General features: G+C 44.1%; 1 protein-coding gene across 10 annotated transcripts in view; it reads left to right on the top strand.

The window, feature by feature from the left end:
* OPA1 (OPA1 mitochondrial dynamin like GTPase) overlaps positions 1-16431 on the top strand; it is a 126898-nt gene extending 110467 nt beyond the window's left edge. For all 10 annotated transcript variants that reach the window (XM_073675069.1, XM_073675067.1, XM_073675068.1 and 7 more), the window contains 2 exons: positions 13748-13821; positions 13922-16431. In XM_073675069.1, the coding sequence (XP_073531170.1) occupies positions 13748-13812 (65 nt within the window). In that variant the 3' untranslated portion in view covers positions 13813-13821; positions 13922-16431. The remainder of the gene's footprint in view (positions 1-13747; positions 13822-13921) is intronic.
* The last annotated feature ends 9005 nt before the right edge of the window (positions 16432-25436 follow it).

Here is a 25436-nt window from a genome sequence, read left to right as displayed (position 1 = left end):
CCTCCCCCTCCTCCCTCCTCCCTCCCCCCCTCCCTCCCCCCTCCTCCCTCCCCCCTCCCCTCTCCTCCCTCCCCCCTCCCCTCTCCTCCCTCCCCCCTCCCCTCTCCTCCCTCCCCCCTCCCCTCTCCTCCCTCCCCCCTCCCCTCTCCTCCCTCCCCTCTCCTCCCTCCCCCCTCCCCTCTCCTCCCTCCCCCCTCCCCTCTCCTCCCTCCCCCCTCCCCTCTCCTCCCTCCCCCCTCCCTCTCCCCCCCCCCCCCTTTATATGGGTGGTCTGTGTATGTAGCTTTTCACCTGAATCAAGACTTCCATTTACATACTTTGGTCTTTAGTTTGTTTGTTTGTTTATTTTTAAATATTACTCTGCCCTATGTTAATTGTAGGCTCGGTGAAAGGGCTTTCCAGGAGACATTTCACTAACGCCGACCCATAGTAATGACCTCAGTAGTGACAAAGTGTACATTTGTTGCACAATCTGGCTAGGATACATCACGGATCTCAGTGTGGCTCTGGAAAAACAGCCGACATTGCCAGTGGTGGTGATGGTGTAGGTGTAGACGGCCAGACATACATGCTATGGCCTGTATTACTGTAACTCTCCAATCCTAGCTCTGTAGGCATCGAAGCTGAAATTTGATAATTCTGTTTCCGCATAGATTTCGTTCTGGTGAATAAGTTAGAATTCTGAGCAATTCTCCTCTCTTACCTTATCTTGCTCACCTGAAAAGTTGGTGATTGTCACAACTCCAATAATTGCCCACAAATATTACAGCTGCTTCAGTCTGATCAGGAAATGAAAGCAAGCTCACTCTTGCATATCAATTAGTAGAAAAAGGAGAATGACGTTTCAAAGTAGACCGCGCAGTTGTAGAGAGGAAGCCGTTTCAGAATAAAATACTGATTTCCTAGTTTTTATTTTTACGCGTTTCTTACTTCATGTACGTTGGAATAAAAACTATGAAATTACTATTCCATTCTGGAACTACTTCCTCTCTACAGCAGTGCGCTGTAGTTTGAAACGTCAATTTTTTTTTTGTTCTACTAAGCAATTCTCCACTTTGATTCCGTCAGTTTTATCCTTCTGCTTTTGGTCTATATTTTAGTGAACGTGTTTTGAGGGGTCAAAGGGTTGTAACCCAGGGCTCTGCAGGTGAGCTCAGTGCCACAGTTCATTACTTAGACAGATATAGTTAAAGGGAACCTGTCATGTCCTATCTACACTGCCCCCATAGTGTTGTTACGCACAGGAAAGGAGCCGACGCTGGCGATGTAAAACTGCGCAAGCGCCTCGCTTATGTTGGCGCTAGCCAGGAGCAAAATTCAAATACGTGGGCTGTGCCATCCCTGACTGAATACCAGGACTACACCCCTATGACTAAAACGAGCAGATAGGATAGAATATTTAAAATGCTATATACTCATTATATTACCACCAATTTTAATAAAAATAGCGTTTTAGTTATGCACATTGCATCACTAACAACACTATGGGGGCAGTGTAGATAGGACATGACAGGTTCCCTTTAATGGTATGTACAGTATTACCTTATAGAGCTTCTCTAAGGGATGACTAAAGTGGGGTATTGGTGGCTCACACCCATATAGCTCTGTTTCATGCGTGGGTTTCCTATTCATCATGCCGACAGTAGAAGATAAGCACAGGATGTGGCCTGTACCAGCCAGCTGCTGTTTGCTGTTATGTGGGTGGTATCCATCTTCCCTTTTTAGGAATAAGATTTGGAGTTTATTTCCATGTAGGACGTTTGCTCACTCGTCTGAATTGTCATTGCTCTTTCATTTACATCCTCTATTTTATACTTTTATCTGTTCTGTTTGGCTTGTCTAAATAGCAGTAGTAATAAATAGTTTTGTAAGGACCTTGGCTGCTTTTTTTCCCCCCTGGTGTGTTTAATTGCAGGCCTGTTAGGCAATAGGTAAGCAGTGTTTTTTGTTGCAATTCATGTAGGAAGTTGGATAGTATTGTCTTGTTTGATTACGTTCGCAAAACAGTCTTCATGCCTTCATACAAATGCCCTTCTAATGCACATAATATGCAGCCATCATTTCATGTCGTTTTTCTTGTTATATTACACTAATATTCTGCTGACAGCGACTAGGAAATTGATGCCCCCAAAACAGTTTTTCTCTCTTACTTAGTCGTTGTATGAAAGTAGCGACGCTGGTAATGCTGCCTTCACTTCACCCAATAGACAAAAAGTTAGGTACGAAGATCTCTTGGTCACGAGCCTTATTTTTAGAGGGAGAAACTTGCATATAAAGGAATATTTGTAAACCCAAAGAGTCTAGCCATTTGATTCGATAATTCTTCAATATTGTTATCCTGGAAAACCCATTTAAAGGCGTTGTCCAATGATGTACGAAAACCCATTTAAAGGCGTTGTCCAATGATGTACAACCTTTTTGTAATTTCTCCAGTTTACAGAAAGAAAAAAACGAACATACTATCCTCCTACTGGACCAGCTGCGCTCATCTGATCTCACCAATATGTCTCCCAGCGGTCACATGACCACTACAGTCAATCTGTGCTTATCTACTCCAGCCTTCTCTATTCCATCACAGTGGAAGTCACGTGACCGCCAAGAGATTCGGTGGAGAGATGCCAGTATGCAGTCTTTTTTCTGCAGTAGACTGGAGTTAGTTGCCATGCTAGGTATGAGAAGGACCCAGCGTACGATGACGGGGAAAGTGAAAGTGGAGACCCCTAAGCAGATCTAACAACTCCCTGACTCCCCTATCGTCCATAAATAGGTTTCGCACATATCGCGGAGCAGGATACCTTAGCCCTGGTTGTCCCTAGAGCTAGGGGCCCTAGGTAGGGAGGGGGAGGGGTGAGCACTAGTCAGTCCCACTGCAACTAAAGACAAACAAGAGAAACAAGGGGATACACTTAGCTTTGAGAAGGCACCAGAGAGATCACAACTACAATACACAAAGGAACTCCAAGAAGAATCTAGCCGACTGATAGAATAAATTCCTCTGTTCAGATCTGGAGTTCTTTCTCCAGCGACTCCCTGGAGAAACTGAGAGTACTTAAAGGTCCAACAAGGTTGTGTTAATTAGCAGCAGAAGGTGGAGATCAAAGCTGGGTCCTAAGAGGGAGGGATGATGAAAGGATCAAGAAATAGTCTGCAAGGCCAAACGCAGCGACATTCTACAGCCGGATCCAGAATGACTGTCTTTCAAACCTGCTACATACGTGACACTAGTAAGAAGTGGTTATCTAGTAGTGGACAACCCCTTTAATTCTGTTCATGAATATTTTAACTGTGAAATGCCATTTTTGACTTGTAAGCGGGAATCAAAGCACCTATGTACAGTGGTGGCCAAAAGTATTGGCACCCCTGCAATTCTGTCAGATAATACTCAGTTTCATCCTGAAAATGATTGCAATCACAAATTCTTTGGTATTATCTTCATTTAATTTGTCTTCAATGAAAAAACACAAAAAATTGTCCTAAAGCCAAATTCGATAGAATTCCACACCAAACCTAAAAAAGGGGGTGGACAAAAGTATTGGCACTGTTTGAAAAATCATGTGATGCTTCTCTAATTCGTGTAATTAACAGCACCTGTAACTTACCTGTGGCACCTAACAGGTGTTGGCAATAACTAAATCACACTTGCAGCCAGTTAACATGGATTAAAGTTGACTCAACCTCTGTCCTGTGTCCTTGTGTGTACCACATTGAGCATGGAGAAAAGAAAGAAGACCAAAGAACTGTCTGAGGACTTGAGAAACCAAATTGTGAGGAAGCATGAGCAATCTCAAGGCTACAAGTCCATCTCCAAAGACCTGAATGTTCCTGTGTCTTCCGTGCGCAGTGTCATCAAGAAGTTTAAAGCCCTGTGGCACTGTGGCTAACCTCCTTAGATGTGGTCGGAAAATAAAAATTGACGAGAGATTTCAACGCAAGATTGTGCGGATGGTGGATAAAGAACCTCGACTAACATCCAAACAAGTTCAAGCTGCCCTGCAGTCCGAGGGTACAACAGTGTCAACCCGTACTATCCGTCGGCGTCTGAATGAAAAGGGACTGTATGGTAGGATACCCAGGAAGACCCCACTTCTTACCCCGAGACATAAAAAAGCCAGGCTGGAGTTTGCCAAAACTTACCTGAGAAAGCCTAAAATGTTTTGGAAGAATGTTCTCTGGTCAGATGAGACAAAAGTAGAGCTTTTTGGAAAAAGCATCAACCTAGAGTGTACAGGAAAAAAAAAAAAGACATTCAAAGAAAAGAACACGGTCCCTATAGTCAAACATGGCGGAGGTTCCCTGATGTTTTGGGGTTGCTTTGCTGCCTCTGGCACTGGACTGCTTGACCGTGTGCATGGCATTATGAAGTCTGAAGACTACCAACAAATTTTGCAGCATAATGTAGGGCCCAGTGTGAGAAAGCTGGGTCTCCCTCAGAGGTCATGGGTCTTCCAGCAGGACAATGACCCAAAACACACTTCCAAAAGCACTATAAAATGGTTTGAGAGAAAGCACTGGAGACTTCTAAGGTGGCCAGCAATGAGTCCAGACCTGAATCCCATAGAACACCTGTGGAGAGATCTCAAAATGGCAGTTTGGAGAAGGCACCCTTCAAATATCAGGGACCTGGAGCAGTTTGCCAAAGAAGATGGTCTACAATTCCAGCAGAGCATTGTAAGAAACTCATTGATGGTTACCGGAAGCGGTTGTTCGCAGTTATTTTGGCTAAAGGTTGTGCAACCAAGTATTAGGCTGAGGGTGCCAATACTTTTGTCTGGCCCATTTTTGGAGTTTTGCGTGAAATGATCAATGATTTGATTTTTGCTTCATTCTCTTTTGTGTTTTTTCCTTGCAAGCAAATTAAATGAAGATAATACCAAAGAATTTGTGATTGCAATCATTTTCAGGAAGAAACTGAGTATTATCTGACAGAATTGCAGGGGTGCCAATACTTTTGGCCACCACTGTACATTTTCCCTAAGAGAATCTGCAAATTCTAGTAGACATGTGCAATTAAAAAGGTATCGCTTTTAAAGAAGTCTGTTTTTAACTATAATGTTTCAGTCATCCTATTTTCCTGAAATTTATGTACACTGCTCAAAAAAAAAGGGAACACTTAAACAACAGAATATAACTCCAAGGAAATCAAACTGTCCACTTAGGAAGCAACACTGATTGACAATCAATTTCACATGCTGTTGTGCAAATGGAATAGACAATAGATGGAAATTATTGGCAATTATCAAGACACACTCAATAAAGGAGTGGTTCTGCAGGTGGGGACCACAGACCACATCTCAGTGCCAATGCTTTCTGGCTGATGTTTTGGTCACTTCTGAATGTTGGTTGTACTTTCACACTCATGGTAGCATGAGACGGACTCTACAACCCACAGAAGTTGCTCAGGTAGTGCAGCCCATCCAGGATGGCACATCAATGCGAGCTGTGGCAAGAAGGTTTGCTGTGTCTGTCAGCGTAGTGTCCAGAGGCTTGAGGCGCTACCAGGAGACCGGCCAGTACACCAGGAGACGTGGAGGGGGCCGTAGGAGGGCAACAACTCAGCAGCAGGACCGCCACCTCCGCATTTGTGCAAGGAAGAACAGGAGGAGCACTGCCAGAGCCCTGCAAAATGATCTCCGGCAGGCCACAAATGTGCACGTGTCTGCACAAACTGTTAGAAACTGACTCCATGAGGGTTGTGTGAGGGCCCGACGTCCACAGATGGGGGTTGTGCTCACAGCCCAACACCGTGCAGGACGCTTGGCATTTGCCACAGAACACCAGGATTGGCAAAGTCACCACTGGCGCCCTGTGCTCTTCACAGATGAAAGCAGGTTCACACTGAGCACATGTGACAGACGTGACAGAGTCTGGAGACGCTGTGGAGAGCGATCTTCTGCCTGCAACATCCTCCAGCATGACCGGTTTGGCAGTGGGTCAGTAATGGTGCGGGGTGGCATTTCTTTGGAGGGCCGCACAACCCTCCATGTGCTCGCCAGAGGTAGCCTGACTGCTATTAGGTACCGAGATGAGATCCTCAGAGCCCTTATGAGACCATATGCTGCTGTTGTTGGCCCTGGGTTCCTCCTAATGCAGGACATTGCCAGACCTCATGTGGCTGGAGTGTGTCAGCAGTTCCTGCAAGATGAAGGCATTGAAGCTATGGACTGGCCCGCCTGTTCTCCAGACCTGAATCCAAATGAGCATATGGGACATCATGTCTCGCTCCATCCACAAACGTCACGTTGCACCACAGACTGTCCAGGAGTTGGCGGATGCTTTAGTCCAGGTCTGGGAGGAGATCCCACAGGAGACCATCCGCAACCTTATCAGGAGCATGCCCAGGCGTTGTAGGGAGGTCATACAGGCACGTGGAGGCAACACACAATACTGAGCCTCATTTTGACTTGTTTTAAGGACATTACATCAATGTTGGATCAGCCTGTAGTGTGTTTTTCCACTTTCATTTTGGGGGGGACTCCATATCCAGGTCTCTATTGGTTAATACATTTGATTTCCATTGATGATTTTTGTGTGATTTTGTTGTCAGCACATTCAACTTTGTACAGAACAAAGTAATCAATGAGAATATTTCATTCATTCAGATCTAGGATGTGTTATTTGAGTGTTCCCTTTATTTTTTTGAGCAGTGTATATATTTAATGAGACAAGCTTGGTTATCGCTCACGGGTTGCTATTAGTGCTTGGGTTTTTTTATTCTTTAAATTGAAAAGGTCTGATATTGGGTTATTAATACCTTTTAAGTTTATGCTATGTTCAGATTGACTGGTGTGAATTTCACCGCTGCTGTGGAGAATAAAGATATTATGTTAAAAGAGAAGTCATGGATTAGTGAATGTTCATAGTCATCCCTTCGGTAATGTAGAAGAACAGGTGCTATTCAGATACGTAATTTTAAGCTAACGTAACCCTTGTTCTTTGCACTTGTTTAAGCCCCAAGACCTTAAATGCTTTAAAACATGCACTTCAAAAAGCTTTTTTTTTTACTTTACAGAACTATCCATTAATTTGCATTAGGAGTAATGAAATTTTTCTGGTCACAAACAGTTCTAATCGTCTCTGTACTCTGAGACCGCCTTTATAATTCACAGAATGACGTAACTTTTCCATACTGGAAAAGATATTGGCTTTTGAAAGTATTTACTCTGAATCCCCCTCCCCACCCTTGGCATTTTTCGTGTTTTGCTCTCAACTTGGAATTTCCCTGTTTTTTTGAGGGTTTGCATCAGTTCATGTAAAGAACATGACTACAACTGTGAACATTTGTTTTCCCTTTTATTGTGAAGCAAACAACAAATGGGACAAAATGACAGAAAATGTCAAGTGTGCATAACTGTTCACTCCCCCCCCCCCCCCCCCCCCCAAGTCAGTACGTTGTAGAGCCTCCTTTTGCAGCAATTAAAGCTGCAAGTCACTTTGGATAAGGCTTTCCACATCTTGCCACTGGGAATTTTGCCCATTCCTCAAGGCAAAACTGCTCCAGCTCCTTCAAATTTCCTCTGTTGAACAGCAATCTTCAATTATGACCACAGATTCTCAATTGGATTAACCCCTTAATAACATCTGACGTACTAATACGCGTCTGTGCCCTGGGACTTAAGAGCCAGACCCGTATTAGTACGTCATCGCGATCGCGCGCGCACACAGGCTGTGCGGGCGCGATCGCCGCCGGGTGTCAGCTGATTGTCACAGCTGACACCCGGTACTATGTGCAGGGAGCGGTCACGCACCGCTCCCAGCACATTAACCCCCGCGATGCTGCGATCGAAGTCGATCGAAGTCGATCGCGGCATTGCGGGGGCAAGGGGAGGTGATCGGCGATACTCACCTCCTCTTCCGGCTTCCAGCGCAGTCTGCAAAGGCTTCCCGGGTGTTGCCATGACGACCCGATGTCGTCATGACAACATCCGGGTCACCAGAGAGCAGGAAGATTGCTTGGACATGCGCAGTGCATCTCCAAGCAATCTTCACACTGTGCACTTCTGACAGCCTTCATGGCATAGGGATGGTGCTCCATTCCTGTGCCATGCAGGCGATCAGAAAAAAAAAAGTGAAAGTCCCAGAGTGGGACAAAGTAATAAAGTGTATAAACTGTGTGAAAGTGGAAAAAAAAAAAAAAAAAAAAGTGCAAAAATATTATAAAAAAAATAATACACCAAAAATAAAAATATAATGTACCCATCAATAAATATTATTATAAAAAAAATAAAAAAAAACAATAAAAGTACACATATTTGGTATCGCCGCGTCCGGAACAACCTGACCTATAAAACTGTCCCACTAGTTAACCCCTTCAGTGAACACGGTAAAAAAAAAAACAAGCAAAAAACAATGCTTTATCACCATACCGCCAAACAAAAAGTGGAATAACACGCGATCAAAAAGACGCATATAAATAAAAATGATACCGCTGAAAACGTCATCTCGTCCCGCAAAAAATAAGCCGCCATATAGCTCCATCAGCCGAAAAATAAAAAAGTTATAGCTCTCAGAATAAAGCGATACTAAAAAATATTTTTTTCTATAAAATAGCTTTTATTGTGTATAAGCGCCAAAACATAGAAAAATGATACAAATGTGGTACCGCTGTAAACGTACTGACCCGAAGAGTAAAGCTGCCTCATCAATTTTACCACACGCGGAACAGAATAAAAAAAAAAAAAAAAAAAAAAACAATTCCTGAATTGTTGGTTTTTGTTTATTCTGCCTCCCAAAAATCGGAATAGAAAGCGATCAAAAAATGTCACGTGCCTGAAAATGGCACCAATAACAACGTCAAGTCATCCCGCAAAAAACGAGCCGTCACATGACTGCCAAAATCTGGAAAAATTATAGCTCTCAAAATATGGCGATGCAAAAACTAGATTTTACAAAAAATGCGTCTTTTAGTGTGTGACAGCTGTCAGTCATAAAAACCCCATATGATTCTGGCATTGCTGTAATCACACCGACCCGAAGAATAAAGTCGTCTAATCACTTATACCGCACAAGGAACGGCGTCAAAAATAAACTCTTGAGTTAGGATTGGGCTAGGGTTAGGGCTGGGTTTGGGGCTAGGGTTGTGCTGGGGCTAGGGTTGTGCTGGGGCTAGGGTTGTGCTGGGGCTAGGGTTGTGCTGGGGCTAGGGTTGTGCTGGGGCTAGGGTTGTGCTGGGGCTAGGGTTGTGCTGGGGCTAGGGTTGTGCTAGGGTTAGGGCTGGGGTTGGGATTTTTTTCAAAAGTAAGAAAAAAAGATGACGATATGGCGACTAGTGTTGAGAGCAAGTGCTCGCTACTTGAGTTTGCATCGGGTGCTCTGGTATGCATTTAGTATCGTGGGTATTTGAGTGACATGCTCGAGTCTCTGCCCCATATGCTTCGCGGCCAAAAAACTTTACGGGGATTGCCTGCCATGCACGAGCGATCCCCGCATGTTTTTTTTTTGGGTGTATAATAACCGTGAAACATGCGGAGCAGGGACTCGAGCATGTCACTCGAGCACACGCTGTACATGGTGCATACCTGAGTACCCGATGCAAACTCAAGTAGCGAGCACTTGCGCTCAAGAATAATGACAACTTATTCAATATGATGACCTAATGTAAACAAATAATGTGCCGTACCTCTGGGTTCAAAATGTTCACTATACACCTTAATAAAATCTTTGAGGGGTATAGTTTCCAAAATGGGGACACTTGTGGGGGAGCTCCACTGTTTAGGCACATCACGGGCTCTCCAAACGCGACATGGTGTCCGCTAACAAATTGAATGGAAAATCGGCTCAAATTGTTAGCGGACGCCATGTTGCGTTTGGAGAGCCCCTGTGTGCCCAAACATTGGAGCTCCCCCACAAGTGACCCCATTTTGGAAACTAGACCCCCCCAAGGCACCTATCTAGATGCATAGTGAGCACTTAGAACCCCCAGGTGCTTCACAAATTGATTCGTAAAAATGAAAAAGTGAAAATAAAACACTTTTTCATTTTTATGAATCAATTTGTGAAGCACCTGGGGTTCCAAGTGCTCACTATGAATCTAGATAGGTGCCTTGGGGGTCTAGTTTCCAAAATGGGGTCACTTGTGGGGGAGCTCCAATGTTTGGGCACACAGGGACTCTCTAAATGCAACATGGTATCCGCTAACAAATTGAATGGAAAATCGGCTCAAATTGTTAGCGGACACCACATTGCGTTTGGAGAGCCCCTCTGTGCCCAAACTTTGGAGCTCCCCCACAAGTGACCCCATTTTGGAAACTAGACCCCCCAAGGCACCTTTCTAGATGCATAGTGAGCACTTGGAACCCCCAGGTGCTTCACAAATTGATTCGTAAAAATGAAAAAGTGAAAAAAAAAAACACTTTTTCATTTTTATGAATCAATTTGTGAAGCACCTGGGGTTCCAAGTGCTCACTATGAATCTAGATAGGTGCCTTGGGGGGTCTAGTTTCCAAAATGGGGTCACTTGTGGGGGAGCTCCAATGTTTGGGCACACAGGGACTCTCCAAATGCAACATGATATCCGCTAACAAATTGTCGGCTCAAATTGTTAGCGGATATCATGTTGCATTTGGAGAGTCCCTGTGTGCCCAAACATTGCAGCTCCTCCACAAGTGACCCCATTTTGGAAACTAGACCCCCCAAGGCACCTATCTAGATGCATAGTGAGCACTTGGAACCCCTAGGTGCTTCACAAATTAATTCGTAAAAATGAAAAAGTGTTTTTTTTTTCACTTTTTCATTTTTATGAATCAATTTGTGAAGCACCTGGGGTTCCAAGTGCTCACTATGAATCTAGATAGGTGCCTTGGGGGGTCTAGTTTCCAAAATGGGGTCACTTGTGGGGGAGCTCCAAAGTTTGGGCACAGAGGGGCTCTCCAAACGCAATGTGGTGTCCGCTAACAATTTGAGCCGATTTTCCATTCAATTTGTTAGCGGATACCATGTTGCATTTAGAGAGTCCCTGTGTGCCCAAATATTGGAGCTCCCCCACAAGTGACCCCATTTTGGAAACTAGATCCCCCAAGGCACCTATCTAGATGCATAGTGAGCACTTGGAACCCTCAGGTGCTTCACAAATTGATTCATACAAATGAAAAAGTGTTTTTTTTTTCACTTTTTCATTGTTACGAATCAATTTGTGAAGCACCTGGGGGTTCCAAGTGCTCACTATGCATCTAGATAGGTGCCTTGGGGGGTCTAGTTTCCAAAATGGGGTCACTTGTGGGGGAGCTCCAATGTTTGGGCACACAGGGACTCTCTAAATGCAACATGGTGTCCTCTAACAAATTTAACGGAAAATCGGCTCAAATTGTTAGCGACACCATGTTGCGTTTGGAGAGCCGCTGTGTGCCCAAACATTGGAGCTCCCCCACAAGTGACCCCATTTTGGAAACTAGACCCCCCAAGGCACCTATCTAGATGCATTGTGAGCACTTGGAACCCTCAGGTGCTTCACAAATTGATTCATAAAAATGAAAAAGTGTTTTTTTTTTTCACTTTTTCATTGTTACGAATCAATTTGTGAAGCACCTGGGGGTTCCAAGTGCTCACTATGCATCTAGAAAGGTGCCTTGGGGGGTCTAGTTTCCAAAATGGGGTCACTTGTGGGGGAGCTCCAAAGTTTGGGCACACATGGGCTCTCCAAACACAACATGGCGTCCGCTAATTATTCAAGCAAATTTTACAATCAAAAAGTCAAATGGCGCTCCTTCCCTTCCGAGCCCTGCCGTGCGCCCAAACAGTATTTTTTCCCCAAATATTGGGTATCTGCGTGCCCAGGGGAAATTGCACAACAAATTTTGGGGTCCATTTTTTCTTGTTACCCCTGTGAAAATAAAAAAAATTGGGTCTAAAGTAACATTTTTGTGAAAAAAGTTAAATGTTCATTTTTTTCTTCCACATTCAAAAAATTCCTGTGAAGCACCTGAAGGGTTAATAAAGTTCTTGAATGTGGTTTTGAGCACCTTGAGGGGTGCAGTTTTTAGAATGGTGTCACTTTTGGGTATTTTCTGTCATAAAGACCTCTCAAAGTGACTTCAAATGTGATGTGGTCCCTAAAAAAATGGTTTTGTAAATTTTGTTGGAAAAATGAGAAATCGCTGGTCAACTTTTAACCCTTATAGCTCCCTAACAAAAAAAAATTTTGGTTCCAAAATTGTGCTGATGTAAAGTAGACATGTGGGAAATGTTATTTATTAACTCTTTTGTGTGACATATCGCTCTGATTTCAGGGCTTAAAAATTCAAATTTTGAAAATTGCAAAATTTTCAAAATTTTCGCCAAATTTCCATTTTTTTCACAAATAAACGCAAGTGATATCGAAGAAATTTTTCCACAATCATGAAGTACAATATGTCACGAAAAAACAATCTCAGAATCAGGGGGATCCGTTGAAGCGTTCCAGAGTAATTACCTCATAAAGTGACAGTGGTCAGAATTGTAAAAATTGGCCCGGTCATTAACGTGCAAACCACCCGCGGGGCTTAAGGGGTCAAAGTCTGGGCTTTGACTAGGCCACGCCAAAACATTTACACGTTTCCCCTTAACCACTCGAGTGTTGCTTTAGCAGTATGCTTTGGGTCATTGTATTGTTGGAAGGTGAACCTCCATCCCAGGCTCAAATCACTGACAGACTGAAACAGGTTTTGCTCAAAAATATCCCTTTATTTCGCTCGATCCATCTTCCCCTCGAGTCAGACCATTTTCCCTGTCCCTGCTGCCGAAAAACATCCCCACAGCATGATTCTGCCACCACCATGTTTCACTGTGGGGATGGTGTTCTTGGGGTGATGAGCTGTGTTGGTTTGGTGCCAGACCAGACCAGAGAGTTTATCTTGGTGGCCAAAAAGTTCAATTTTGGTCTCATCTGACTAGAGCTCCTTCCTCCATACATTTGGGGAGTCTCCCACATGTCTCTTGGCAAACTCAAAACGAGCCTAACAATTTTTGTGTGTAAAATAAAGGCTTTTTCTGTCCACTCTTCCATAAAAGCCACCTCTATAGAGTGTAAGGCTTATTGTGGCCGTATGGACAGATACTCCAGTCTCTGCTTTGGAACTCTGCAGCTCCTCCAGGGTTACGTTTTGGTCTCTGTGCTGCCTCTCTGATTAATGCCTTCCTTACCTGGGCTGAGAGTTTTGGTGGGTGGTCCTCTCTTGGCAGGTTTGTTGTGGTACCATGTTCTTTTCATTTGATGATAATGAATTTCATGGTTCTCTGGGGGATCATCAGAGATTGGGATTTTTTTTTTGATAACCCAACCCTGACTTGTACTTCTCAACAACTTTGTCCCTGACATGTTTGAAGCTCTCTTTGGTCTTCATGTTGTTGTTTGGTTAGTGGTGCCTCTCGCTTAATGGTGTTGCAGCCTCTGTGGCCTTTGAGAAAAGGTGTGTATATACTGACAGACCATGTGACACTTAGATTGCACAATGGTGGACTTCCTTATGAAGGTACTTGCTTGCACCATAAATTTTTGAGGGCTTCATAGCAAAAGGGGTGAATACATATGCATATGCCACTTTTTAGTTATTTGATCCCATAAATTTTAATTTATGCCTAGATTTTTCTCTCTTCATTTCACCAACTTAGATTTAGTGCTGATGCATCACACACAAATTGGATTACAAAAATATCTAAACACTGGTTATAATGTAACAAAATAGGTAAAAAGCAAAGGGGGGTGAATACTTTCACAAGCCACTGTATATTAGGATATTTGGGAATTCCTTTTAATGTTTTCTTTTATCCCCTTTAGAAAAAGTGCGTGAAATCCAGGAAAAACTTGAAGCCTTTATTGAAGCCCTTCATCAAGAAAAATAATTTAAATAGGTAACCGGTTCCTCACTCTTACTATTTGCACTTGTTTTATAGATATTTTTCATTATATCGCATGTGTTTTTAACATTTGTTTAATTATCTCCTCCTTTAGATAATGAATTTGCAGAAGAGAAACATAGATATTGGTATTCATGAATTGCCGGCGTAAAGAAAACGTCTGAAGTAATGTCTACTGTATTAGTCATTGCTGTAGGATGAGGATGGACGCCCATGTGTTAGGTTTATGTTGATGACTGGCTACTTGAAGACATGTCACACTTCTAGAAGTCTCCAGTGAGATCGGTCTACTTGTTGCTGCTGTTTAGTGTTTGTGCTGTACCTCGATTGCATTTTTACTCAAGAAAGAAATCTGGGGCATAACTCACCATTTTATCATTTGTATATACATCTTTAGCACTATTTCCATTCTTTCCCTTCCGTGATGCAGACTGCATGTTTAATGGTAACTCTGCTTTTTTTTTTATGTAACACTCAGCAGCAAACCTAAAGCTATACCCAGAATGAATTGAGAACTTAAGCAATGCTTAAAGATTGAATGTCCAATTTAAATTATTGAGCACAAAGTTGTACTCTGCCCTCATGTATAGCCGGAACAAATTAAATCTATTTAGGGGAAAACTTGCCGAAAATGGATATGTTTTCTTTTCTTCTGTATGGCACTTATGTCATCTGTTAGCAACAATAAGTTTAAAAACTGCTCAAAAAGCAGCAAATCATTTGTTTGGTTTAGTCATGTTAGTTAAAGAGCATATATGGAATTTGATAAATCATGTCGCATAACTTTTTAAATGGCTGAAGAGTTTGTCAGTGGTAAAATGTGCTAAGTACAAAAGTGTTCTCTCCTGTAACCTGTCGGACTGTTATCAGCCATTCATTGCTGACAGCATCAGTCCTTATAATACTGTTGCATTGTTAGACGCATTGCACATACCATTACAATAAAGCTTAAATTAACCCTCCTATCTTCCTTTCCCATTGTTTACATATTTTGCGTCCTAAGGTACATGGAAAAGACTTGTGGTGTCTGCGGCAGTGCAGGCAGTGCTCTTAAACCAGGACTATTCTAACAATTGCTTTGTCATTAAGCACTTTTTTTTTATGCTTTTGCACCTTAGATTTTCTTAATTTTTCACTGCTTCATTTGACACAGCCTGGATAACGTTTTTACAGTATTTAAATCACAACACTTTTTTAAAAATTGACTTTTTTAATATAACTAACATCTGTTGTTTTGTTTTTTTTACGGGGCCAGAGAGATGGTGGTCATAGTGTTGTTTAATGCTTGCTTACTAGCTTTAAAGGGATATTTCATTTCTGCTCACTTCAACATCAGGAGGTAAGGAAGGTCTGGTGATGTCACATCTGCAAGTACCCGCCGGGTCACATGAGTAAGACCCTATATCCTGCACATCCTCTGTCCGTAAGCTAGAGGTCCCCTGACTCCACATGCAAAAATGAGCGAAGCTGAAATACTCTTTAAAGTGAACCTGACAGTTGATGCATGCTGCCCAATCCATGAGCAGCATGTACAGGCACTGGCTGTATGATTTCAGCCAGGTATGTTTGACTGTGAAACACTGCGATGTTTCAGAGAAAAACCTACTTTAATAGCTGCCGTGGACCGAGCCGCACTGTAAACTAGTCTATAGCACGGCTCAGTCCCCGGCGGCTTACTAATTTTTCGGAATATCTAATTAGTAAGGTAGTTTGATTACAACGTCCTATTTTTCCTTTTCTACATTAGGGTGCATTCACACTAGCTAATAATCGGGAATGAGCATTCCCAGTAATGCTCCTTTTCCAATTATTGGCCAGTTAAACAGGTCGCCAATTACTCGATGAACTAGCAAAGTGCTTATTCATCGTGTGTGAGGATTTTTAAGCATGCTAAAAAATTCCTCGTTCTTGGCAGCGCATTGTCCTTTATAAACAGGACTTGTGCTGCCGAGAATTATATCCTTTGTGCACAGAGCAATCACATTAACAATTTTTCTGTGCGCGTAGAAGTGAAGTCAACCTGTCTAAACAGGCGACGTGTTAGCCCATTTCTAAGCAATGGGCATTTAATAGCCAAAATTGGCAAGTTTAAATACAGCCCCACAATACTAATTTGGCCTTAAGCTGAAGATCTAAATATTGTCAGATAAGCAGGTCACTAGTGGCTCATTGATCACCCTTGTGAGGCTGTAGTTATCAGGTAAGATCTTGACGAGAAGATAGGTTTTTTGGCACCTCCTTGTAGCTCAGTTCACACCTGAGAATGCTCCTGAACATCACATTACCGTGGAAAAGTCTCTTCAGTTTTCTCCATATCTCAGTCTGCAATGGTGAGCAGGTTTTTTTTTATTGGAATGCTTTCATTTATAGACTAGTGCTTCTTGGACAGCATTTTGGACTGGGTGCAAAGTCCTAATACCCACCTCTTTCCAATTCTCTAGCCAATCTCATTGTAGGCTTTGTGTTGGAGCATCAGTGGTGCCAGAAATGAGCATGTCCTTGAAGTCAAATCCATGAATTTCTCTATGTGAAGTAGTCCTCTTCGTTACAGGGATAAAACCCTACAACCCTACTTTTTTTTTTTTTCATTGATCTGATACAAAATTACGATTAGAAAATAATAATAAAAAAAGTCAATGAAGCACAAAATCACATGGCAAATATATTTGGTTGCAGGTTAGAAAACAGTGTCACAAAGATTTGATTTTGAGAGCTCAGCGTTTCGATCTCAAATATTGTGATAATTTGCTAATTAAATCCTTCAGATGCCTTTTGAGCATTTTTACAGTCACTAAATATCATAACACTGAAATGGCGTTTGTTCAGAGGGCAGAACTTTCCTGTGTTTCACAGTTGTTTCCTGGATAAAATAAATATTGTAATGAATTTGTTTTGCAAAAAATGACAGATGTATACAGCATGATGTATTCGAAGAAACCCCAGATATTTATTAAATGCTATTGTAAATTGTCGGAAAGCAATTAAAAAAAGAAAAAAACTTTTTGACAGCATGTTATGTTTTGTTTTTTTATTATGCTGTGTAAGTCTCTTTATTTTAGCTATACACTCACTGCTCATCTAGAAGATTAAATATTTAGATGTATGGTGGGTTGTTTGAATTCATTAGATTTGTGGAGTTCGACACCCGGCACCTCGCACTGATCACTTGATGTAGATAGTCTGCAGAGACTGAACAGCACTGCTCACTGTGTAGTGGCCATTCTCAGGTATTGCAGTACAACTCCGATTGAAGGGGCTACTCTGCGGGCGGGATTGGGGCATGGTGACCTCATCTTGTCAAATTAATGACACAGCATTCGCTACTCCACAGTTCTTACTCCAGCTATACTTGAGGCTTGGCGTATACAGAGGTGTACGCAACTCGTCCAGAGCTCCTAATTCATGAAAAGGTATATGTCTCTTCATGAATCAGGAATATCTGACTCCAGCCCATCTCATCAAGACCGCCATAAACAACGGTCTTAATGTATCGGGCCCCATGTTTTTACTATACTCCTATGATGGCTCTTGTAATGGACCTGCTTTGTATCAAAAAGTCTGTTTTTACAGGGTACTCAACTAATTTATTTTCCTAGAAAACATTGCTGGAATTTCTATATAAAACCCTTAATCGTACATCAAAGACCATTTGGATTCTTGTTGTTTCTATGGTGAACAACATATCTCATTCATTCTGAAAGGTTAATATTCATGTAATCCTCAAACCTTGTGTCTCTGGCATGGTTGAAAGAATTTAACATGTGCAAAATATTATTGGTCGTGTACATATCTAGAAAATCAATTGACATGGTGACAATTAAGAATATGCATTTTACAATACAACAGGTGCATGAGAACGTAATAGGAAAATAAAAGCTGCTTTCCATTACATGTTTAAAAAGATCACAGGACGATCTACGTTGATTAATTATCTTAGAGATTTCCTCATTTCTGATCCTGGATTGGTGAGTGTTATTGTTAGAGAGCAGGTGCTGCAAAACTTTATCCAGTCTTTAAACCTCTTGAAAAAAAGCTTGTGTGAGAATTTGTAGTTAGTATAGTTTATAGCTTTTTTTCTTTTTAACATTGTGTAGATATTCTTTTCTACAGGGTGGCTTAGCAATATGAATGTTCAAATCATCAGATTCCAGCTCTCACTGTTAATGAATCTGGGGAATCATCCCATATGAAGAAAATGTCATCAATACCCCGAATTTAATAAAGAAGTGTTCCAACTTTTTTAATTTAAAATGTGGTTTGAAAGGAAATTAACAAATAGATGGTTTAAACCTACACTGTCTAAAGATGTAGCTAATATTTCGTCCAACATGAGTATTTTAATTTTGTCTATTCTAAGACCCTTATTCATCATTTGCTTTTTTTTAAGTGACTTTTTTTTTTTGTCTTGTAGTCTTCGTTGTCTTTTTTTTTTGCCCCAAATTCTTCAAAATGGCACTTGTGTTGATGAATTTTGTGTAGAATTCCAGATGCTTTTGTCTTTTTTATCTTTTTTGTGTTTTTTATTTTAGGACAAATAGTTTCCTGATCCTTTGAAATGTCTTGCATTATTATTATTCATTTGCTCTAGTAGGGTGCTGGAGTACAATTTTGCCAACTTTTTGCAACATTTCAAGTAACTGAAAATGGTGACTTTGTCTAAAACATCTGAATAACCAAATTGATCCTCACAATGCCAAAAAAAGACAAAACAAAGTAAAATTAACTTAAAAAGGGGTACAAATTAATGAATAAAGCAGAAATCCCTACATGCTCCATTTTTACTTCAGAAAAATAAGGCTCAAAGACAATGATGAAACTTGGCCTCAGTAAAGGTAATCTTTCAGCTCATTCCACCACCCCAAACTGATTTCTTGTGTATAGGTTATAGGAATACAATTAGTCAGCAATGCTGCATCACAGAGTCCTATAGTGTTGATATTCTGTTTTGTAGAAAAAAGGCTACAAAGTAAAAAAGGAAATAAAAGAATTAAGAGGTGCTGCACTGCTAAACATTTCTTTACTTTCTATTAAAAAAAATTACAAAAGGCATTGTAAATCTAAATGATGTAAGGGGTGGCAATCTTTGTACAGCACTGCATAATATTTGCTATTAAAGAAGCAACAGGAAAATAATTTAAAGGGTTCGGCCTCTGGGATGCACAACTTACTGTAATGATACACGAGATAATGTAGGCAGTGTATTGGGTTTCTGGTTTTTGTTTTTCTGCCCAGTGGCATGAATAGCATGGTCTGGAATGGAATACTGATGGACCCATTATATTTTGGCGCTTCCCAAGCTTTTTCTACCGGGTTCTCATCTGACAGACCAAAATGATGCCTGGGCCTTACTGAACAGACCTAGATTGTGGCTAGACTTCCAAATTTGCAGTGGAAGTCCATGCTAATGTGGCGCCCTTGAGGGTTCAGTCGCCACAGAGGTACTGCACCTCACCCAGAGGTGTGGTGTCTCCTTCTCTCAGGTAAGGAGGGAGTGCTGCCCGGAACCCCAACACCTGCATCCAACACTACACTGCTCCAGGCCGGCTGGAAGGGAAAGATGCAATGTGTTTTCCTGCTGAGCCCTAACCCTGGCTGGAGTGGGGGGAACCAGTAGTGGGTGTGGGTGGAGGAAATAGTTTAAGGGAGCACTATAGTAGTAGGGATATATAAAGGGGAGCCATTTTAGGGTGACAGATCGGTTAGTGAGAGGTTCAGTAGTGAGAGGACAGTTCAGAAGAACAGTCCGGGAGTAGAGTCTCAGTAGGAGATCTGCTCCACAAGTAGGGGCCTAGTGATAGAGGCCCAGGAGGGCAGCAGAGGAGTAGGCTCCGTTCTAAGAAGGGATCCTAGGGGGTACGGCGAGTGTAGGAAGGCACCCGTACGCCCCAAATCTGTCAGAAGACAGAGGGATCGTAGGCCGCAAGAAGGGGACCGGCCTCTGGCCCAGTCGTGTACTTCAAGTCTAGGCTGGAAAAACCGGAGGCTTCTGGCTTATATAGTCAGTTGCCGAAGCTGCATTCTAATCCCCAGGAGGGGCAAGCAGGTCTGTGAACTCCGACGCACAGGAGGGACTTCAGAGCACCTGAGCGGGATTGAGAGTGGGCAGCGCAGGGCAGGAGGGAGAAAGACCTAGCGTGAAGTCTGTCTAGCTAGGAACACAAGAAAGTGGGGTTCTGTCCGGTACTCCTAATCTGCCTGAGGAAGTGTTGAACCCCTACATGGTGAATGCAGCGCGACGTGGGAGGCTACCACCTGTACAGTGCACCAGTGGAACTGTCATAAAAAATGTGAGTAAAGACTCAGATGACTGCACCGCACTGCCTCCGTCCATTCTTTATCTGCGCCATCTCTCCCTCCCGGCACTACAATGCCCAGCGCAACCACCATCTTCCTACACTGCCCTGGAGCTAGCTCTACCTGTGGAGAGCCACACCATCCCTGTTGCCGTAACACCAGCTCCAGAGGACTGCTCCGCAGCGGCAGCACCCCTTAGCCGCATTCCACAGGTGGCGTCACGAACACTTTTCCCAAATCCCCAATATTCCCCCTTTTTACTGACCCCCCTGGGTCACGGACCGGGCCAGCCACCGTGATATCCACCAGCAACCAGAGGCCCGGCGGCCGAGTACCCCACGGCCCAGGGTGCGCATCAGCCCTGGCGTCACGAACAGGATACGTGACCGACCCGTTATCGGCCGATATTGTGTGCCTAAGGACTGTTTTACTGCATTGAATGTGGCGCCCGCCCCAGAAGAACGGGCGCCATTATGTGCGTGATCAAAGACAACAGTATGGAACCTCCCATCGTGGGCTGGGTCCCGGAATGGCGCCAAAAGCCAACCCTGCCCCTTGCAACAGTGACTGTCCACATAGATGTGTCCATCAAGGCAGGGAGGCCGTGACAGGGAGTGACCGACAGCAGATTGCCATGAGACCGCCCCCGAAAGAAGAGAGGAGGAGGAGAAAAGGAATGGAGACAGGGTGTGGTCTTAACCAGTCTAGACAGACCGCACCCGGCAGCCAGAATGGACGGATGCCAGGACCAAGCCTCCGCCTCTGGCCTGCTGCAGTGGAAAGAGACTCCCCTCACCCAAGAGGGAGAAGTTGGAAAATTGTCCCAGGAGGACGCGGAGTTCCTCCAAAGTGAAGTCCTGGAGCTGAGCCGGCAAGTGGAACAGGCTCAGCAGGCAGTGGTCACCAGATGGAGGAGCGAGCTTTTGGAAAAGATTGCAGCACGGCGGAAAGCAGCACCAGAAGCCAGCAGCGGCACCCCAGCCCCAGCGGAGCCCGCTGAGTACCAGGAGGCCAGATGCAGCACAGGAGCAGGTAGGAAAGAGTCCCCTGTCCCGGGCGCTGCAAGCGCCGACCTGCTCCTGGGCCTCTTTCACCAGCACTCCCCGTATGCCGCCATGCCCTCCTTGGAGCAGCTGCTCATCCCGGAACCTCCACCGCCGGGCGCTGACCCTGAAGACCCTCCACTTAGTGCCCTCCCGGAACCTTCACTCCTGGGCATTGGAAGCCTTCTACTTGGTTCCTTCCCGGGGCCTCCACCTAAGGCACCCGAGTGGGTGTACGGCGCGCCGGTCTTTGATTGGTCCGCCCGGATTGAGGACCAGCAGCCGAGCATGCTACTCCCGATACCAGCACCCCTGGTTGCCTATTCCGGCGGAGAGGAGTTTTGCTGGGACAACCATGGGGGCGACCTGATGGGGTTCCCGCGGGAGACCCAGGCCGAAGCCCTGCAGAGGAAGGAGTTCTGCAGGCGGGAGCTCCGGCATCTGGAGAAGGAGCGGCGTGCTCGGCGAGCGCGCTGTGAACGCCTGGAGGCCCGGGACAAGGCCGCAAAGGCCCAAGTTCGCCAGGCAGAGTCCGCCCACCCTAGCCCCCGCGACGAAGGAGTCGTAACGTTTGACCTGAAGGCTGGGTGGGGGCTTTATAAGAGATCCCAACTTTGCGAGGGACATCTTCGTTAACCGGCGGGATGATGAGCCTGAGCTGGAAGTAGGCCATCCCGACCAGAATCTATACCCCGGTGACAAGGTCACCTACACACGTCACCATGGGGAACGCGGGTAGCACGCCCTACAAGTGTACCGCGTCATCGAGGACACCCCCCCGCAGGACATACCGTATGACCCGGCTGGGTCAGGTAAAAATCAGCCGTACCCCAGGCGGGGGCCCAACTATTAGTTTAGCAAGTGGGACTGAAACTAAATAATGACCCGTAAGGGTACAGTGTGAAAGTTTAATAATGTTTTTCTAAAATAGTGTATGTTTCCATAAGTACCCGTCAGGGTATACAGACTCCAGTCTGGGGACTGTGAACAGCCAGAAACTGATGTTGTAAATAGTTCCGCACTTCTTAAAGTGCACCCTATTGGTTTTATATTCACAACCATGACCTCAGAAGAAAAACCCGTTTGGTGTGGCGGAAGACGTGGTCCAACCCCAGGATCGCCTATGCCCTGCAGCCACGCCCAAGGCCTACGTTGAGGGTTTGCGGACGGGTCCCTCATGCTACTGTTACACCCTGTTACAGAAATGTTATTAAAAATGCTCTTATAATGTTTTATAAATATACCTGTAACATTAAAGTGATGTGCCTCCCATAAAGGGAAGATAGTTTTATGATCTTATATGTGAATGCATTCTTAATAATTTGCATGTCAATAATATCCCTGTTTTACTCTGTTCCAGCCCGCGGACGTGCTGTGTTTTACCAGGGGGGAGTGTGGCGCCCCTGAGGGTTCAGTCGCCACAGAGGTACTGCACCTCACCCAGAGGTGTGGTGTCTCCTTCTCTCAGGTAAGGAGGGAGTGCTGCCCGGAACCCCAACACCTGCATCCAACACTACACTGCTCCAGGCCGGCTGGAAGGGCAAGATGCAATGTGTTTTTCTGCTGAGCCCTGACCCTGGCTGGAGTGGGGGGAACCCAGAGGTAGGGGGAACCAGTAGTGGGTGTGGGTGGAGGAAGTAGTTTAAGGGTGCATTATAGTAGTAGGGATATATAAAGGGGAGCCATTTTAGGGTGGCAGATTGGTTAGTGAGAGGTTCAGTAGTGAGAGGACAGTTCAGAAGAACAGTCTGGGAGCAGAGTCTCAGTAGGAGCTCTGCTCCACAAGTAGGGGCCCAGTGATAGAGGCCCAGGAGGGGAGCAGAGGAGTAGGCTCCGTTCTAAGAAGGGATCCTAGGGGGTACAGCGAGTGTAGGAAGGCACCCATACGCCCCAAATCTGTCAGAAGACAGAGGGATCGTAGGCCGCAAGAAGGGGACCGGCCCCTGGCCCAGTCGTGTACTTCAAGTCTAGGCTGGAAAAACCGGAGGCTTCTGGCTTATATAGTCAGTTGCCGAAGCTGCATTCTAATCCCCAGGAGGGGCAAGCAGGTCTGTGAACTCCGACGCACAGGAGGGACTTCAGAGCACCTGAGCGGGATTGAGAGTGGGCAGCGCAGGGCAGGAGGGAGAAAGACCTAGCGTGAAGTCTGTCTAGCTAGGAACACAAGAAAGTGGGGTTCTGTCCAGTACTCCTAATCTGCCTGAGGAAGTGTTGAACCCCTACATGGTGAATGCAGCGCGACGTGGGAGGCTAGCACCTGTACAGTGCACCAGTGGAACTGTCATAAAAACTGTGAGTAAAGACTCAGATGACTGCACCGCACTGCCTCCGTCCATTCTTTATCTGCGCCATCTCTCCCTCCCGGCACTACAATGCCCAGCGCAACCACCATCTTCCTACACTGCCCTGGAGCTAGCTCTACCTGTGGAGAGCCACACCATCCCTGTTGCCGTAACACCAGCTCCAGAGGACTGCTCCGCAGCGGCAGCACCCCTTAGCCGCATTCCACAGGTGCCGTCACGAACACTTTCCCCAATCCCCAATATTCCCCCTTTTTACTGACCGACCTGGGTCATGGACCGGGCCAGCCACCGTGATATCCCCCAGCAACCAGAGGCCCGGCGGCCGAGTACCCAACAGCCCAGGGGGTGCGTCACTAAAATTAAGATTACCTCTCAATGGCCCTTTTGTCTCCTAAATCCAATATAATATTAAGGGTCAATTATATTGCTGAGATAAATATTTCTGCAGCCATAAATAGCACAATGCAGCATATGATCACTTCTATGTGTTGTTCCTCACTGGTGAAGCACTACATTACACAATACATTAATCAAAACTGGAAGCCACAAGCTAATGTACACCAAGGCTCAGGACTACATTAATGTGCAGATAATCGCATAGAAACCATAGCAGATTCTAGTTAAACAAATATATATGCTAGTACCCAGGTGCATCGTGAATTCTTCTCATATCCTTCCTAAACATAGCATAAAATCCCATTGTAGAATGCATGGAATCTGTACTGAGGCCTGCAGTCCATAACCAGCATCTAATTTTTCAGTAGCCTATGGCCCCCTGACCCTAATGAGCATTTTGGAATCAGTCTGTAGATTAGTTCCTTGAGACCTACATGAAATGAGACTAAACATACTTATCAGTTTGGTTAAATGATGTTTCCATAGACATTCCAGTGCACATACAAACTCCTACACTATCCGCTTGGAAACACTCAAGGTGCACCACTCTTGTTTGATAGGAGCACCCAACACACACTTATTTCAGCTACGCTTGGTATGTTTCCACCTGATTATTTTACAAAAACTAAAAAAAAATTTTTCCCTGCTACCATTATTCTACACATGTAGCTTTGATTCCTGATGAAGGTGTCTTTTTCTATACACTTAATTACACAATTGTTTAAAAAGTAGCCCAACTATGAAGAATTGAAAAAGTTACTTTTCTGTAGATAGAAACACCATAAACAATTTTGTTTCCCCTTTTAAACATTTCAAAATCCCTGTAGTTACCAGACAACACTTCTACACACACAATGTGCGAGCTTTATGCCTGTTTAAATGCCGTTAGCAAGTTTGCAGAACAAACACAAGTTCTATGTAGCCTGTAGCTCAGCTCATTCCTCTGCTCACTAACAAGTCCAGGACACATGCATTTGTTTTGCAGAATGTTTTTTTTCTATAGCTGCTCCTTTGTTGAGTTATTTTTAATAAGGGTTTATGCCTTAATACTGACAAAATATTCTGGTTGCTGCTTTCCAAGTTGCATCTTATCTTATGTTTCCCTATATGTGCATAGTTTCCATTTTTTGGGGGTGGGAATTCTGCCATAAAGGACTATAATTTTTCCAATTGACAGGACTTAAATTAGATACTCTAGATAAGCATGACAGGTTCATGTCGTAGTTTATCAACTTCTAAATATTCTTGTACTTCATTACACTGGACACATAATGAAACCCTGATGCTACTTTCTGTTTGGAATATATTCCAGTATGTAGGTAAGTATAATCCTACCTGACCAAGGCATTACAGCTCTTTATTATGTGGCTGCCTCTTTTTAACCCTTTCGCGCCAGAGCCTGTTTTCGCCGTCATGACCAGGCCAAATTTTTACAATTCTGACCAGTGGCACTTTGAGGCAATAACTCTGGAATGCTTCAACATATCCCAGTGGTTCGGAGATTGTTTGTGACAAACTGTACTTCATGATAGTGGTAAAATTTGTTTGATATGACTTGCATTTATTTCTGAAA

This window comes from Phyllobates terribilis, unplaced genomic scaffold (genome assembly GCF_046119375.1).
Source record: "Phyllobates terribilis strain yellow unplaced genomic scaffold, ASM4611937v1 Scaffold_3__8_contigs__length_932513732, whole genome shotgun sequence".
In the NCBI taxonomy this organism is placed as follows: Eukaryota; Metazoa; Chordata; class Amphibia; order Anura; family Dendrobatidae; genus Phyllobates; species Phyllobates terribilis.
The sequence above is the reverse complement of the archived record's forward strand: the minus strand, read 5'-3'. Positions and strand labels throughout refer to the sequence as shown.